A 15890-nucleotide genomic window follows, 5' to 3' on the forward strand; every position below is an offset into this window, starting at 1 on the left:
TTCTATTCTTGTCTTGCACATTACGACGTCGACGACATCTGGTTGTTCTCGAACTCCGTTCTCTTGGATGACTGAGTCCTGACTTTTCTCCGCTGACTCTGATCTGGCCTGAGCCTGTCTGATTTTGGGTGTAGCCTGCTGTACCGTCTTGTGGATTTTACCTTTTGGAATTCGCGGTGGTTGGACTGATTTCCATACGAGGCGATGACGTAGTTAGTGCCTGGGCTGACCTGAGAGGTCCTTCTAAAGGAACAAGGAGTTAATCATGACTCAATAAAGTGTCACTCTCCTGAAGGAGATTGCAGGAGCCGGGCTGGTTTCGGGAGGATTGGGATGCCTGACTATAGCGAGCGCGGTTAACGCAGCAAAGGGGGTTTCAGGTGCTTGTCAGGGACAGAATATTGATTCATGTTGATAAAGTCGGGCTCTCCCTCATATCTATAAACCTATTCCTATGTAACAGTGTAGAGACTCCTACTCAAGACGGAATGGAATGAGAAAGCACGGACGATTTTTAAAATAAGCTGTTGAAAATAAGTCTTCAGAGGTAACAAGAAATGAAGAAACACCTGTAATTGAAGCGCCAGAGCCTGCCGAATAACACGCCAATGTAATGTCGAATGTACAAAAGACAGTAAGTGGTAGAAGTAGAAGAATATGGAAATGCCAAATGGGCAATAGCAATGCCGTCCTTTTGATGCAAATCAAATCAAATCATAATCAGCAATTCATCCCGCTTCAATCCGTCGTCCTCTAACTCGGGGTAGTAAGGGACTATCGAGTCTGCACTTTGTACGTAGGCATCGTTGTACAGGCGCCAGTAGGGTGTGCGCACCTTCCGTGCAGAATGGAAAAGACCTGCCCAGACGTAGTTCATAACCGTTCCAGTGCCAACGGCCATGCGAATTGCGTCGATGGCTTCGATGACTCGGTCGATAACGTGAGGACTTGTTTCGAAGATGTTGGGGAAGACCAAGTTGAGGAGATGGACCATGGCGTCTTCGCATCCGAGTCCGACTACGCCCAGTGCAATGTGCTTGACGACCGTTGCTGCCGTTTGGCGGTGAACTTGGTCGCGGTCAATGAGTGCGTCCTCGAGAAGAGGTGTAACGGCGTAGACGTAGTCCTTTGCCATTTCGCCAATGTACTCGAAGAGGAAGGTCATGGCTTTCAGCACACCGTTTTGCACGTTCAACTCTGGCACGCGGTACTCGTTCATCAACGCGGGGAGGACAGTGAACGGTGCGCAAGTTTCAGCAACAATACCAATGGCGACTGCTGTACACACACGCGACTGACGCTCCTGGACTCGAAGGTTGTTGAGCAACGTAGCCAGGACATCCTGGGGACCGATAGCCTTGGCAATGAAACCGAAAGTGTTGTTTGCGGCACGACGGATACCCTTCTTGTGGGCCTTCAGCATATCAAGCAGCTCGAAGCAGATACGCATCCATTCGCGGGCGTTGACAGACTCGGGCCCTCGGTCAGCAATACGACCGACAAGGTCAATGGTGTTCTCTTGAACCTTCTCGTGACGGTTTCGCAGGATAGGCGTGAGACGAGGAAGGAGGTCCCGAATGGGTGGTTGCATCTGGTTAATACCAACAACAGTAACAATAGAACGGAGAGCACCGAGAATGGAACCTAGAACCTCTGGATACTCTTCACCGAGATATTCGTAGAGCACGATGCCCAGCTTACCCATTAGGGCATCCTCCCCACACTGCTTCATAACCAACGCAATTCGCGAGATGAGATCGGCTGCTTGCTGACGGACGGTGGCCGACTTGTTGTTCAATCTCCAAAGAATAGTACTGACGATCTGGGGGAGATAGGGCTTGCAGCGCGTACCGAGAGCATTCACCACGGTCCCAAACCCGTTCAGGATAATAATATCTTCGATACTCTGCTCCTGGAAAGCGTACAATACACCGTCAATGAGACGCTCCTCCAATCTCTCCGAGATATCCGCAGCTCCCAGGGAAGCGATCGTCTTCTCCACTGTTTCCACAGTCATCTTCCGGTACGGTTCGCTTTCGTCTTTCAGGTTGTTGATGGTCCGCTCCAGAATTTCACCAGCGCCGACCTTCTGTCCTAGGTCGACAGTCGTATCGACCACCTGACGGTAGTTCCTCCGATCAAGGGCCATACGTCGGACCCAGAAACTTTTGAAGAAGTCTGTCAAGACGTGTTCCTTCAAATAGCTGGCTGTCACACCATCAGTGCTCGCGCACTGCGATACCACCTTAAGAACAACCTTCTTCATCTCCTCATCGGGCGATGAAAACTCTCGGAGCAGAATCTCCATGATTTGGCTGGTGTAGTAGTTTGCATACTCCTCATCCATGAGGGGAATAATGTAACCGACAGCTTTGAGGAACGCAGCCAAACCCTTACCCCGCTGCTTACGCGCTCCAGTCCAAAGCGGGTTGAGAATTTCGTCGAAGCTCTCAATACCATATGGGTTGGCAGCCTCAGCCAACGCTCCTACAGCTAAGGCGGTGACCGTTCGAACCTTAGCCTGTTCATCACTGAGATTATCCGCAATACAATCGACAAGGCCTTTGAGATGAGGAAGAATAGCACATCCCATGAGAATAGGAATCTGCTGGACAATTTTGACACCCGTGTGTCGGGCTTGCCAGGACTTCTTACTGCGACACACGGCTCGGAGGAAGGGAAGAAGGGCGGGGATACCAAGAGCAGAAGCGACAACAGCGAAAGCTCGAGCCGTCGTGTTTCGTACATACTCGTCAACATGGTCGATATCGGGACGCATAGTACTGATCATAGTTGCTAGACCAGCAGCCTTCGCGAGGTTAGAGATAATTTCACGACCCTCAACACGGGCATAGTAGTCTTGGTCGATAAGGAGTGGTTCGATGACAACCAAGATCTTGTGCACATACGGCCGGACTAGATCGTCCAACTTGTAGAGAACACGGTCAATTACTTTGACCAGCAAGTGTCGTTCTTGATCTTCCAGTGACTTCTCCATAAGCAACGGCAAAATCTGGTTGAACAAGGGACCGGCGCCAAATTGTCGGGCATTGTCGGTGAGTTGACGAAGGGCGGTCTTTCGCATGGGTGGTGTGCCGTTCTTGACCTTGAGCAAGAGTCTCATGATCTTGCGTTCTTTCAATTCATCCACAGACATAGCTGATTCGTCGCCGGCTTCCATCAGTTTCCCAAAGTAGGCCATATCTTCCGGCTTGAAGAACTGCAAATCACCGACTCCAGGGATCTCAGTGGGGAGCTGTTTACCAAGGGAACGGGCACTTTCAGGTTCTTGCATCATGAAACCACCGACACCGGTAGAGCTAGCCATCGGTGCCGGGGTAGCAGTAAGCTTTCTCGCCGGCGTCCGAATTGGAGCATACCCTGGAGGAGGTTCCAGAATCTTGTAGCCTTCAGACGGGAGCATCATGTCAAGCTCCTCGTCGGAAAATGGGGCATTGCGGCCAGAGATATCAGTTCCGAAGCTGGTTGGCGCCAAAGGCACACCTTGAGAAGGATGCATGGGGGTTGCCAACCCTTGGTTTCCAACTGGCGTTGCCGCTCCAAGCGCTGGTGCTTGGTCCCATCTCGAGCGGCGCTTTGGTGTCTCCTCAACTGCACCAGGGGCAACGGGTGCAGGTGTTTGATCCCAGCGCGACTTTTTAGCCTTTCCATCGTCAGGTGTAGGTGCAGGGGCAGATTCGTCAGCTTCGGGAGCTACATCCCAGCGTTGTTTGCGCTTGCGACCAGTGACAACAGATACCGTCGAGCCGGCTTCCGCATTCTCTTTGTCATCTAGCTTCAAGGTCGCCTCGTGCTCCTCGACGCCGTTCTCACCACGACCCTGTTTCTCTGCGATCAGCTTCTGGACACGCTCTTCTTCTTTTTCAATCTCACGAAGAGCCATAACCTCCCGGTAAGTCTGGCCCTCTCCTTCAACGTTTGCATGAGCGTTCGCAGCGAAGGGGTCGGCCCTGGTGGGCGTCAGCGGTCCGCGGTTGAAGCGGCGTTTTTGGTAATCAGTCTCTCGGTCGGAGATTCTGGCAGCTTTTTCACGTCCTAGAAGAATGTCCTCCTCCTCAACCCCATTTCCCCGAGCAAACTCGTCAATCTGGTTTCGCGTCGCGGTGTACTGGCCGACCAGGCGGTGGCCGCCATCCGCATCCTCCATGTCTTCATCTCCATCATCGACAGCAATAGATGTGCTGTATCCCGCATACTTGTCGGCACCATCACGTTCGTAAAGGGTGGTATCGAATGACTCGGTCAGAGAGGCCTTTGTCGAGTTGTCAGTGCGCTGGTTAGACGGATCAAAGGTCCTAGAACCTTTCTTCGCAGCCGCAGCCGCGTTGCGCTCAGCCTGAAGCTTTCGAACAGCGTCGAAATCCGCTACAATTGTGGTTAGTGGAGGTCGCGACGGTCTGAGATTTCAAGACTTACCGTCAGACATGTTGCCGGTGGGAATGAGCTAAAGACGCGGTGGAGAGCAAGCAACCTCTGAAAATAACAGTAGCAGCCGCTACATCCGGATAAAAAGCCGTAAGAATGGCGCCACGGCGATGGTCCAAGACGAAGAGTTGATGTGTCTAGGCTGAACGGGGGCGCAAAAAAGGATGAAGTCAAGACCGCGTGGATGACTAATATCCACGTGACCTTACGGCGGTTGTTTCAAGCACGTGACTACATACGGCCTTCGAGCCTCGAACTTCCTTGGTCCCTGAGTCATAGTGAGAGCTAAAACTTTACTGGTACAATTATTATTTCGCTATTCCCTATATGGGTGACTACTATCCGGTATAGACCGGCGTCAGCTGGTGGGTGCACTGAGGAGTGAGGACAGAGCGCTTGGAACGTGGGGATGACGAAGTAGAAAGTATATATTTTTGTATTGGAATGTTCAAAGTTTTCCAGAAAAGATGACTCAGAATAGGACTTTAACAGAACACTATTGGGCAAATAGAAATTTCAAAATCAATGCTCCAAACTGTATTAGTTCGTTACTCGGGAGCAGAGTACCAATCTGGGCAAAACTATCCTGTGAGGGGATGTGGAGTAGGAAGCCCTAGGCATCTGAACAACGAAAGGGTAGATAACTTCACGATTTCAAACACTGCTCATCGTATTCACCATCCTGTTTCAGAACTGGCACAGCATTTTTTGTACGTCAAGCATCAAACATCTGCATAAAAGTGGTTATAAGAGTACCAATCTGGGCAAAACTATCCTGTGTGAGGGGATGCGGAGTAGAAAGCCCTAGGCATCTGAACAACGAAAGGGTAGATACTGCCCATCTTATATATTATCCTGTTTTAGAACCGAGAAAGCTTTATTTGTTCGTTAAGCATCAAACATCTCCGTAAAAATGGTTACAGTTCCAAGCGCATACTACCTCCCACCAACGGAGCATTCTCCCAACAACCCGCTGCCTGTCCTGCACTACCGAAACGTCCTCCCTGAGCCCCGAACCGAAGACGAAGTAACTAGGTTGCTCACGGCTCATAAATGGGAAAAGAGGGTTGGTGTGTCAATGCCGCACCAGGCAGGTGCTGATATGCAGTTTCCAGGGTACATGGGGTGCTATCTGGAAGAGTCACTTTCATCCCAATTGCCATGAATGCTACGGTAAGGCTTACAATTTTACGATAAGGAACTGAGGAATATCAATCCCGGCAGGTGTCTTCCAGGGGACTTCGACCCTGCTTTTAGGTGCAGCTGGTGGAGATGGAGTCTTCAATGCCGGGCTCCGAATCACTGTCCACACCGGCGATGTCATTGTGTTGCCTGCCGGAACTGGACATAGTTCGGTGGAGAGTACGGATGACTACAGATACATAGGGGTCTATCCAGATGTATGTTCTCAGCTGGGAAGACGCATAAGGGTTATATGTTGACCTAATGCTTCCTAGGGGTGCCCACGATGGAAGAATGAGTTTGGCAAAAAGCGAATTGATAAGAAGACTTTTCAAAGTGAGATTGCAGGTGTCGCCTCACCTGAGGAAGATCCTGTTTACGGGAAAGATGGCCCGTTGATGCAGTTGTGGTCGCAGCCTCTTCGAGCAAATCTTTGAGTTCAAACCTTGAATTTCTGGAGGCCGCATTTCGAGTTGGATTAGAAACTACTCCCATGTTTAGCTCATAAGCAAACAGAGCATAATATTAGCTGCAATGTCATGGCCTGATTCGTGACGAGAAGCAAAATCTATTCACAAATGTATTAAAGCCTAAGCCTATGGTGTTAAGCATGGCCAATAAAGCTCAAAAAGTCCCAGAACGCCCGAGGTGATAAGTGAAAGCTTGAGATAAAAACCAGATCGAAGACGGCACCGGGCAGTCATGATAGGAATAGCTAACATTAGGCCTAGCGAATGCGGTCCAACCTGGCGCGGTTCATGGCAAGCTGATCGTCGACGTTCTCGCTCTGAAATACCATTAGCCTGAGCAAAAATCTAGGGAGAAATGAATGCTAACCTTGCCAGTGATGCGCTCCAAATGCCTGTTCTGCTCATCCAGCTCGCGACCTGTCGCTTTCGCCAGAAGATTCAGTCGACCCGAGGCACCCGAAATCAGGTTCAAGTTCTGATCAATCTCATCCTCCATTCCTTCGTCTTCACTGTCGGCCTCGAATTGATACTTGGCACGTTCGGTAACAGACGCCTTCTTCGGCTTTGGAGCCTTTCTGTCTTCACGTTCGATTTCTCTGAATGTTCGCTCCATGCGCTGGCTGGTCTGGTACGCCTCACTCCGAGTACCCGCTTGTGCGTCGCGCACCTGCCGGTGGTTGTTCATAACTCTCTCATCACGCTCCCTCTTTCGTTGGGCGCTGGTGAACGGGTTCGATACATGCACAGCAAACATGCTCTTATTTAATGTCTTCAATTCCTTAGCTTTTTCATCCGCGATGCGGCCCTCCACAGTGGCAACGTCAAGATTTTTCTCTGTGTTGTGAATCATCTCGCCCTGGGCACCAAGGCGGGCGAGCGTCTCTCGGGACGTTTCCTCGGCCTGTGCAGCAATACGGAGAACATTTCGAGTAGTTGAAACATCGCCCTGTTTGATGAATCGAATATCTTGTTTAACAGACTCAATTTCTTGTTCTTCCTCTTCCTCAGCGGTGAGTTGACGTTCCTGGAATGTATCGGCGGAATATCCGCCGCCATACCCACCAGCAGGCTGGCCACCCTGCTGCTCAGAATACGGAGGTGGTGCACTGGCGGGTTGCGCCGCAGCTCTCTCACTGGCTCCGCCGAAGAGAGCGGCTCTGTTGTCATCAGCACCCGATGGGTCGTTGGGGTCAGAGCTGCCTAATCCACCGTAACCACCTGGTCCGTATCGTGACGTTGGAGCAGCGCCCGCGCCGCCACCATAGCGATTCGCTCCGTAGCCACCCTGACCGCCATACGAGTTTGGTGTGTAGCCTTGATACTTGTTATCGGCTGGAATTTGAGCCTTGTTATCGCCAGGTATTCCACTGCTTGCTGGGTTGAGTTCCACGCCGGGAGGTGGGGGTGCTACACCAAGGTTGGCTTTCGCTCTCGTGTAAGGGTCCGCAGGAATAGGTTTCGCATAGGGATTCGGCGCAGGGCTCTTGCTCTTTGACTTCGACCCGAAGAGAGCGCGGCGGTTGGAATCGTCGTCGTCGTCGTTAGACGATTTCTTGAAGCCGAAACGCTTCATGTTGTGGTACTGAAGGCGACTTTTGGCGGGAAGTTTGGCTCTGAAAAGTAGACAATAATAGCGAAAGTCTTATAAAATATGCCCAACGACCGTGGTCCAAAAGAGGGACAGATATTGTGGGAGGGAGAGGAGGAAAAAGATGGATGGACTGTCGAGTGTAAAGTGTCAGGGGAGCGGCAAATCTCCTGAGACATTGAAAGGCAGCTGTGTAATGGCGGTACGAATGATCCTGGTGTTATTCTCAGGCAGGAGCTCGTAATAACTGTCTCAATACGAACGGGGCTGGAGTTTTATCGACCCACTAACCCGAAATAGGCTAGCGGAAGTGGCTGGACCTTTCCAAGCCTCAACGCCTCCTCTGCAAACGTCAACTGTCCCACGCGTAATGCTTCTGATAAGCCTTCACGGTAGTCATGGCGCCGTTTCCTGGGTCTGATGCCGACTATTTTAAGGACAAGGCCCGTAGGGACCTGCTGAATCTCCTCGAAGGCGTGAGTAAGGCTCCTGTTCGCCACTGTTTTCGCTGCTCCTAGGCTGAAACATTACCCTCGCTATAGGTCCGTGGAAAGAAGAACTTGGTGATTAGCCAGGGTCTTGCTGGGCCCGTTGGCCTCTTTGTCAAGTTCTCGCAGCTTCAGGAGTACGGCGTAGACCGCGTGTTCCTGCTTGAGAATGGAAATGTCGATTCATCCCAGCGCAATGTCGTATTTCTAGCTTATGCCGAAAAGATCCGCCAGATGCGGGCTGTGGCAGGTATGTCGAATGTTCATTCATTTATGGGCTCACTGTCTCCTGAGTCGGCTCTAAATTGTGCTGCCTTGTTTTCGAGCCGACTGCTGGGATAGACAGTCGATTACGCAGACTGCTTTCCTACTCTCCGTAATCGGTCCAGTTCCCTACATAGAGGCTCTGTCTCGAGGCTTATCTCTAAGGCTCTCTATCTTTGCATATCCTTTGATTGAATGCCATCAGAATGAGCTGACATTCCCATAGAGCAGATACAGCGGCTGCAACGCGACAGCAGTATAGACCATGAATTCTCCATATTTTGGGTTCCAAGACGGACCCTTGTAAGCAATAACATCCTCGAAAGTGCAGGAATTATCGGAGATGTGAACATTGCCGAGCTGCCTCTTTACTTTTTCACGCTGGAGCAGGATGTGCTTTCCCTGGAATTGGAGGACTCTTTCTCTGACCTGTACTTGGTGAGAACATTCTTTAGGTGGTATGGGCGGTGCTAACGCGTTGTGAACAGCACAAAGATCCTGGGTGCGTTTTTCATTCGGCGAAGGCCCTCATGGATATTCAACAGAGACATGGTTATTTTCCTCGGATAGTAGGAAAGGGGGACCATGCTCGACGACTTGCCGATCTTTTGCTGCGGATGAGAAAGGAGCTTGATGCAGAAGAGAGTTCTGGTCTAACAGGACTCTCCCTCCGAGGACTCCTTCCAAGTGCAGAAATTGAGAGCTTAGTCGTCATCGACCGAGAGGTGGACTTTGCGACCCCTCTTCTCACCCAGCTAACGTACGAAGGGTTAATCGATGAGCTGGTAGGGATCAAACATAACCAGGCGGATGTTGATACGTCAATTACAGGGGGCAACTCAACCCCCCAGGCCCAAGAATCCTCTAAAGCCTCGCAGCAGTCCAAGCAGGGCCAAAAGCGAAAAATCCAGTTGGATGCTTCTGACCAGCTGTTCAATCAACTGCGCGACGCGAACTTCGCCATAGTTGGTGACATTCTGAATAAGGTCGCTCGTCGCTTGGAAACGGACTATGAGACTCGTCATACAGCGAAGACGACGACCGAGCTCCGTGAGTTTGTGAACAAATTACCGACGTATCAGCTCGAGCATCAGAGTCTCAGAGTCCACACCAATCTCGCCGAAGAAATTATGAGGAATACCCGCTCAGACACTTTTCGCAAGATCCTGGAAGTTCAGCAGAACGATGCTGCGGGCGCCGACCCAACTTATCAACACCCTATAATTGAGGAACTTATTGCGCGGGATGTTCCATTGAAGACGGTGCTTCGGCTACTCTGTCTCGAATCCTGCATGTCGGGTGGCTTACGACCTAAGGATCTTGAAAATTTCAAGCGACAAGTCGTGCAAGCATACGGACACCAGCACCTTCTAACATTCAGTGCTCTGGAGAAAATGGAGCTCTTACAGCCTCGATCATCCGCCGCCGCAGTGCTGATACCTGGCACCGGAGCTCAAATGGGCTCCAAGACAAACTATTCCTACCTAAGGAAGAACCTCCGTTTGGTTGTTGAAGAAGTCAGTGAAAAAGACCCGGAAGATGTCGCCTACGTGTACAGCGGCTTTGCCCCAGTCAGCGTCCGTCTTGTCCAATGCATCTTGCAAAAATCATACCTCATGTCTCTTATAAAGGGAGGCCCAACTACACATGCAAACACGGCATCTCCCGGTTGGCTTGGGTTCGAGGATGTGGTCAAGAGTGCGCGTGGTTCGACTTTTAGTGTCGTCCAGAAAGGCGATGATAAAGCAGTTCGTGCGCGGCAGACGCTGAGTGGTAGCAACGCAACCAAAACGGTCCTTGTGTTCTTCCTAGGAGGGATCACATTTACTGAGATTGCTGCACTACGGTTTATTGCGGCTCAAGAGGCTCCTCAGCGGAAAATTGTGATATGCACGACGGGCGTAATTAATGGTGATCGCATGATGGACGCCGCTATCGAGAAGGGAGATTTTGCTTTGGCTGAGACTTGATCTTGCCAGTTGCGCGGCTGATGTGATGAATGATGACTCTGTTACTCCCTATTTATAACGAATGCACCCCAGACTTGTTACATGCATACTATAAAGGCACAACGACATCTCGTACAATAGTAATTGATACCTAGGTCGAACTGAACGCTGAAGTATATTAATTATGAAACATATATCATGGGGAAATATGTGCCTGTTCTACGTCAATACTTAAACCCCGAATTAACACCCATAAGCCTCCCCTGATACCGTTCAATAACTTCACCCAACTTCACCATAACCCCTGCTGATAGCGTCCTCACCTGCTCGCGAGGATCACTGGTGTCTTGAATTGCAGGCGTACGGTCAAATATTTCTCCAACCCATTCCCTTAGCTCCATAACCTGTGGCGCAAACTCGGTGACGAGCCGCTCTTCTCCAGACGTACCAGATTCAACGTTCAGGTCAATCGCCGCAAGAAAGAATGAGAGGAGAGAAGATAGAATGGTCGGCTCCTCGGATGCGGGGCGGCCGTGAAGCGAAAGCAAGAACGTCAGCGTTTGCTGGGTTAGAGCCGGAAGGAAGGGAGTGTGCGGCCCCATCGTTGAGAGGACGAGTGTGAGTGTTTGGATGAAGAGGCAGAGGAGGTGGGGAACGAAGAACGGGTTGTGGGAGGGGGCGGTAGAGCTGGTTGGTTGTTAGTTGTGTTTTTCTGATTTCCTTTCGGTCGAGGTAAAGCTCACGATGTAAATTGCATTATCATGATTTCGAAGCGGCCAGACAATGGATAGAAGAAGCCTTCAGAGAGTACTTTGTATAAGTCTTTCACGGTGGACTTTTGTCGGTGGGCCTCGCGTTGCTGACGTCTTTTCTCGACTTCCATGCGGGAGGAGAATGTGCGCACCTTGAGCGCATTTGGGCCAGCTACTGAATCTGCAGCATCCGCGGCGAGTGGTTGAAGTGATGCCTGGGCGATCCCTTTTGTTATGTTAGCAATGGGGGACTCATCGCCGCGATAGACGGCTTCAAGGCTAGCAGGAAGCCTTTTGGAAGGGAACGAGGAGTCTGGTATTTCTGGGAGACCCATTCTTTTTGCGTCATCCTCTCCAAGACCAGCTACCTCTCGAGCACTGAGTCCTAAGGCAGTGAGAACGGCAGATCGCTGGGTCTGAGAAAGGTCACCGTCAAAGAATACAGCGGCAAACCACCGACTCATCTTCATGGGCTGGGATACTATCAGTGCGATGATGCTTTGTAGGCGGAGCTCGTGGAATTTCGGGAAATTGCTTTGCTCTTGTAGCCCAACAAGGACGAGTGCGAGCTCCTCGGTATGCTCAGCAAGCTCTGTGCCAAAACCAGTCTTGCGCCTGATTAACGCCGGAGCTGTTGTAATTGCTAACTCATGGCGTTCTAGGTTTTCGGTGTCTCTGAGGTAGTTTATCAGATCCAGAATGTACCTGATCATCATTAGTGCCGTATTAAAGGAGTGAGGCTACACTTACACTGGGGCAGATGGTTTGTTTCGTTGTATCAGTGTCGGATCATCGTCTTCGTCAGCCGGATCTTCATCGGGTTTTTCATAAGGGATTAAATCATCATCCCCATCCTCATCCTCTTCATTTGAATCATCTATCTCCTCAATCGCCACAATTTTCGTCGCTGCGCGATTAGGCTTCGCCCGGCGATGGGAAGAGATGGCCGAAGTAGAGCGCTTAGGTGGCCCTTGTCGGGACTCGTTCACGGTATCTTTGTGCGCTTTAATGGAATGTATGGACCCTACATTGTCTTCGGTTTGAATAAGACCGAAATACCATTTAGCTTCGCTACTTTCCATCTCGTCAAGGTCGAATTTCATTGCTTTCCCAGGCTGCTCAATGAGCTGCGAGATCGCAGTGCCAACAATCATCCCGAGGAAACGTGCTCGCGTGGAAGCGGCTGCTAGACGGTTGGAAACAGCGTTTAGAAAGACGCCGGTACGCCCAATGCTCTTCATCTCAGCGGAATCAAGGCGCTGAAGATAGCCGGCAGCAAGAAGAATGGCCTGAGTGTTCGCTTTGCGGTGTTAGCGGCCGCGTGAGGCTTGATGAGAACCGAAAACATATACCTTCTTGACTCCTCATTGGGGCATACTGTATGTATATTTTGTCAGCCGACTGCTCGAGACTTTTCTTGAGCAACGTTGCAATAATATCTGTTACCGCGAGGATTAGCGATACTACTTATCACCGATTCGATTTGGTATACGTTACCCCTATCGTGTGCTAAATTCACAATTATTGCCCTTTTCAGGGCAATCGTCTGTATAGAACCACCATGGCCTTTGGAAAGCCATTCTACCAATTGACTTTCCAAATTAGCCCGCTTTGATATCAGATCTGAACACAGCGCCGCGATGCTGTCGATAGATTGATCTAGGTCCATTTTGTCCCCACTGAAGTTTCCAGCCGGGAAGTACTGCTTCTCAATGTCACGAAAGATAGCCTCAAGCATACTGAGCTGCTCTGTCCATCGTAGATGATCAAAAAGCGCAGAATATTGTTTTGCAAGCTGTTGATCAATGAGGAGGTTAGAGTAAATTTCCCGTACAAGACGATCTGGCATATTATTTAGCATGTTAACTTGAAAAGAGTGAAATATAATTACCAGGGTACCCAAGACTCAATGCTCGTCCTGTGAGAGAAGCGAGAGCCTTCCATTGTTCCTCATCGCCGACGTTAAGCTTGGAGGCCATGTGGTAAATGTTAGTTCCCAACCACGAAGCATATTGTGAACCGGTCCCAATCCAAGAAGTTTTCGCGGGGATATCAGAGCCCCCAGCAAGTGGAATAGCTTCTGCTGACACTGAAAGGACTCTACCACCAGCAATCTGGGAGGTAAGTTCTTTCCAAGAGACTTGGCTCTGAGTGCCATTACTGTAGACCACGCCGATATCGGTATAGAGACGCCAGAGAAAGTCAGTCGGTTCTAACAAGGCGGAAATAACCTCTAGAATGTTTCTAATCCGAATTCCGCTTCCTGATGCGTCTGCTTGTTGCGATGATGCTCGCAACTGGAATATGAGAGAACGGAGCTGCGTCACCAAGCAACTGATGCCCGGGACACTGCTGAGACACCTCAAAAGCGAAGCCTGGAGCTTGCTATTACTGGAAAGAGAGCTTTTTGACCCTGCACCGATAGATTCCCAATGGTCCGGGATTGTGATGCCGACGAGAGCATTGATCAGCTGGGCTGATACTGGACTTGGCACTCTGATGTCGAAAGTAGTTGTGGATATACCCTTCCTAAATGGGTCCAGAGCGGATATGGCTTGGGAGAGTTCATTTTGGCTGGGATTCGACTTTAATGTTGACAAAATATGTGTTGGTGACGATATGTCTGGACTCGACTCCGCGGTTGCCGTTGGCTCTTTAGTTTCTGGGCCGGCATCGTTAAATTTTTGCTGACGAGCTGTCAGAACGGGTCCCTGATCACGCCGTATTGTTTTTATCTCTGTAATAAGCCCGTCCATTCTTCGAGGCGATTATCACTGGTATTTGGCAAAGGGAAAGCCGTTGTAAACGGTGCGGTTGAAGAGCCTGTATGCAACTGCGCATAATTAGTCAGCAATACCGGTCTTTTTGCATTAATTCACACGGCGTAGACTATTCCGTAAAGTTAGCCTGGAACAATAAAATCCGACTAATTTCCCATTACTCGAAGTTGCGATAAAGTCGATATTTTTGGAAAATTTCACTGGTCCCGTTCATACTTATTGCTGTGTTCCACTGTAAGATAGCAGTGGAGGTCACGTGCAGTGTGGCTTTGTAAGTTGCCCATCAGTCAACATCAACGCAGGTTCGCCGTTCTCGCTTTCGCCTGCATACTCTTGCCTTTATTTGAATACAGAGATTAAATCCATCATATCTGGGATATAAGGGGCAAATAGAGTACCAATACCCTTTTTGAGATTACTATAACTGGCTCTCTTTTGACCATGAGCGTGGGTGATCAATGGTGAGCTTCCCACTTGGGCATCCTTCCTCGTAATACTCACGCTTCGTAGGAAATATCTCTACAAGGCGCTGTCGAAGCCTGGACCTTTTTCTGATCCCGACTGGGTTCCTGGAAATGAGACAATAAAATCTTTAGAAGAATCAAAAATCCTGTATGTATTTGTGCTCTGGGTCTACTTTGAACTGATGCTAATCTGTTTCCAGGGTGATGTGAGCAAATACCGTCTAATTGCATTTTATATGTAATGATCGATTTCTAATTCTTGCAGCGGCGCTGGTGGTCTGGGATGTGAGATCTTGAAGAATCTTGCCCTGTCGGGTTTCAAGGATATCCACGTCATCGACATGGGCAAGTTCATTCCTGATCGGTTCTGAGGGAATTTAGGCTAACTTTAGCAGATACTATTGATATCTCTAACTTGAACCGGCAATTTCTATTCCGCCAGTCTGACATTGGCAAACCCAAGGCAGAGGTTGCCGCTTCCTTTGTTGAGAAACGAGTCAAAGGAGTTAAGATCACGCCTTTTGTTGGCAAGATCCAGGACAAGGATGAAGACTACTACATGCAGTTCAAGATTGTTATTTGTGGACTCGATAGCATCGAAGCGAGGCGATGGATTAATTCCACCTTAGTGGGGATGGTTGACATGGACAATCCAGAGAGCCTGAAGCCTCTCATTGATGGCGGTACCGAAGGTAAGTAACTCCAAAGAAGCTCCGGTTCGACAGCCTAATATATTAGCAGGATTCAAGGGCCAGGCGCGTGTTATTTTGCCTAGTCTTACGTCGTGTATCGAGTGCCAGCTTGACATGCATGCTCCTCGCCCAGCTGTGCCGCTTTGCACTATTGCTACTATCCCCCGCCAGCCTCAGCACTGCATTGAATGGGCGCACCAGATAGCTTGGCAAGACAGGCGTAAGGATGATACGTTTGATAGTGACGACATGGAGCATATCGGCTGGATATACAACGCTGCACTTGGACGTGCCAAAGAATTCAACATACCCGGAGTCACGTTTCAGATGACACAAGGTGTGGTGAAAAACATCATCCCGGCCATTGCATCTACGAACGCAGTCATCGCAGCTGCCACGACATCTGAAGTGTTGAAGATTGCGACATCCTGCAATCCATTCTTGGAGAACTACATGATGTATGCTGGAGAGGAGGGTGTTTACACATACACGTTCGAAGCGGAAAAGAAACCGGATTGCCCTGTATGTGGATCTCTTGCGCGTAAGATAACCGTGAACGGCAATGCAACACTGGAAGAATTCATCGAAACGCTTGGAGAAAGACCCGAAGCGCAGCTCAAGAAGCCAAGCTTGAGGACAGGAGAGAAGACGCTTTACCAACGTTTCCCGCCCCAGCTGGAAGAGCAAACTCGACCACACCTCAAATTGAGGCTTCGTGATCTTGTTGCAGATGGACAGGAAGTTGCCGTCAGCGACCCAGCATATACCATCGATTTCAGATTCCAGTTGATTTTCGGTTAAAACATTGCAGGGTA

The 15890-nt window shown here is 49.9% G+C and overlaps 6 protein-coding genes across 6 annotated transcripts; 3 read left to right on the forward strand and 3 right to left on the reverse strand.

Annotated features, from left to right (window-relative positions):
- Window positions 1-709: 709 nt before the first annotated feature.
- On the reverse strand, window positions 710-4447 carry ASPSYDRAFT_84660 (U2 snRNP complex subunit HSH155; the record flags this gene model as incomplete). Its single annotated transcript, XM_040851384.1, has 2 exons — window positions 710-4386; window positions 4438-4447. 2 exons carry the CDS (start codon window positions 4445-4447, stop codon window positions 710-712), a joined length of 3687 nt encoding a protein of 1228 aa, XP_040708467.1.
- Window positions 4448-5359: 912 nt separating this feature from the next.
- On the forward strand, window positions 5360-6065 carry ASPSYDRAFT_84661 (cupin domain-containing protein; the record flags this gene model as incomplete). The annotated part of the gene is made up of 4 exons (XM_040851385.1): window positions 5360-5512; window positions 5562-5619; window positions 5671-5846; window positions 5904-6065. The coding sequence occupies 4 exons, from the start codon at window positions 5360-5362 to the stop codon at window positions 6063-6065; spliced, it is 549 nt and encodes a 182-aa protein (XP_040708468.1).
- Window positions 6066-6355: 290 nt separating this feature from the next.
- ASPSYDRAFT_141919 (putative plasma membrane SNARE protein (Sec9)) lies at window positions 6356-7671 on the reverse strand (the record flags this gene model as incomplete). The annotated part of the gene is made up of 2 exons (XM_040841199.1): window positions 6356-6415; window positions 6466-7671. The coding sequence occupies 2 exons, from the start codon at window positions 7669-7671 to the stop codon at window positions 6356-6358; spliced, it is 1266 nt and encodes a 421-aa protein (XP_040708469.1).
- Window positions 7672-8084: 413 nt separating this feature from the next.
- On the forward strand, window positions 8085-10408 carry ASPSYDRAFT_84663 (Sec1 family protein; the record flags this gene model as incomplete). The annotated part of the gene is made up of 4 exons (XM_040851386.1): window positions 8085-8162; window positions 8229-8424; window positions 8665-8876; window positions 8927-10408. 4 exons carry the CDS (start codon window positions 8085-8087, stop codon window positions 10406-10408), a joined length of 1968 nt encoding a protein of 655 aa, XP_040708470.1.
- Window positions 10409-10611: 203 nt separating this feature from the next.
- On the reverse strand, window positions 10612-13895 carry ASPSYDRAFT_54126 (telomere length regulation TEL2 family protein; the record flags this gene model as incomplete). The annotated part of the gene is made up of 5 exons (XM_040848796.1): window positions 10612-11074; window positions 11131-11844; window positions 11890-12439; window positions 12637-12981; window positions 13031-13895. 5 exons carry the CDS (start codon window positions 13893-13895, stop codon window positions 10612-10614), a joined length of 2937 nt encoding a protein of 978 aa, XP_040708471.1.
- Window positions 13896-14107: 212 nt separating this feature from the next.
- ASPSYDRAFT_193270 (NEDD8-activating protein UBA3) lies at window positions 14108-15876 on the forward strand (the record flags this gene model as incomplete). Its single annotated transcript, XM_040843673.1, has 6 exons — window positions 14108-14380; window positions 14430-14531; window positions 14584-14589; window positions 14649-14728; window positions 14779-15075; window positions 15122-15876. The coding sequence occupies exons 1-6, from the start codon at window positions 14361-14363 to the stop codon at window positions 15874-15876; spliced, it is 1260 nt and encodes a 419-aa protein (XP_040708472.1). The 5' UTR covers window positions 14108-14360.
- Window positions 15877-15890: the final 14 nt, after the last annotated feature.

The sequence above is a fragment of the Aspergillus sydowii genome, assembly GCF_001890705.1.
Source record: "Aspergillus sydowii CBS 593.65 unplaced genomic scaffold ASPSYscaffold_1, whole genome shotgun sequence".
Taxonomy (NCBI): domain Eukaryota; kingdom Fungi; phylum Ascomycota; class Eurotiomycetes; order Eurotiales; family Aspergillaceae; genus Aspergillus; species Aspergillus sydowii.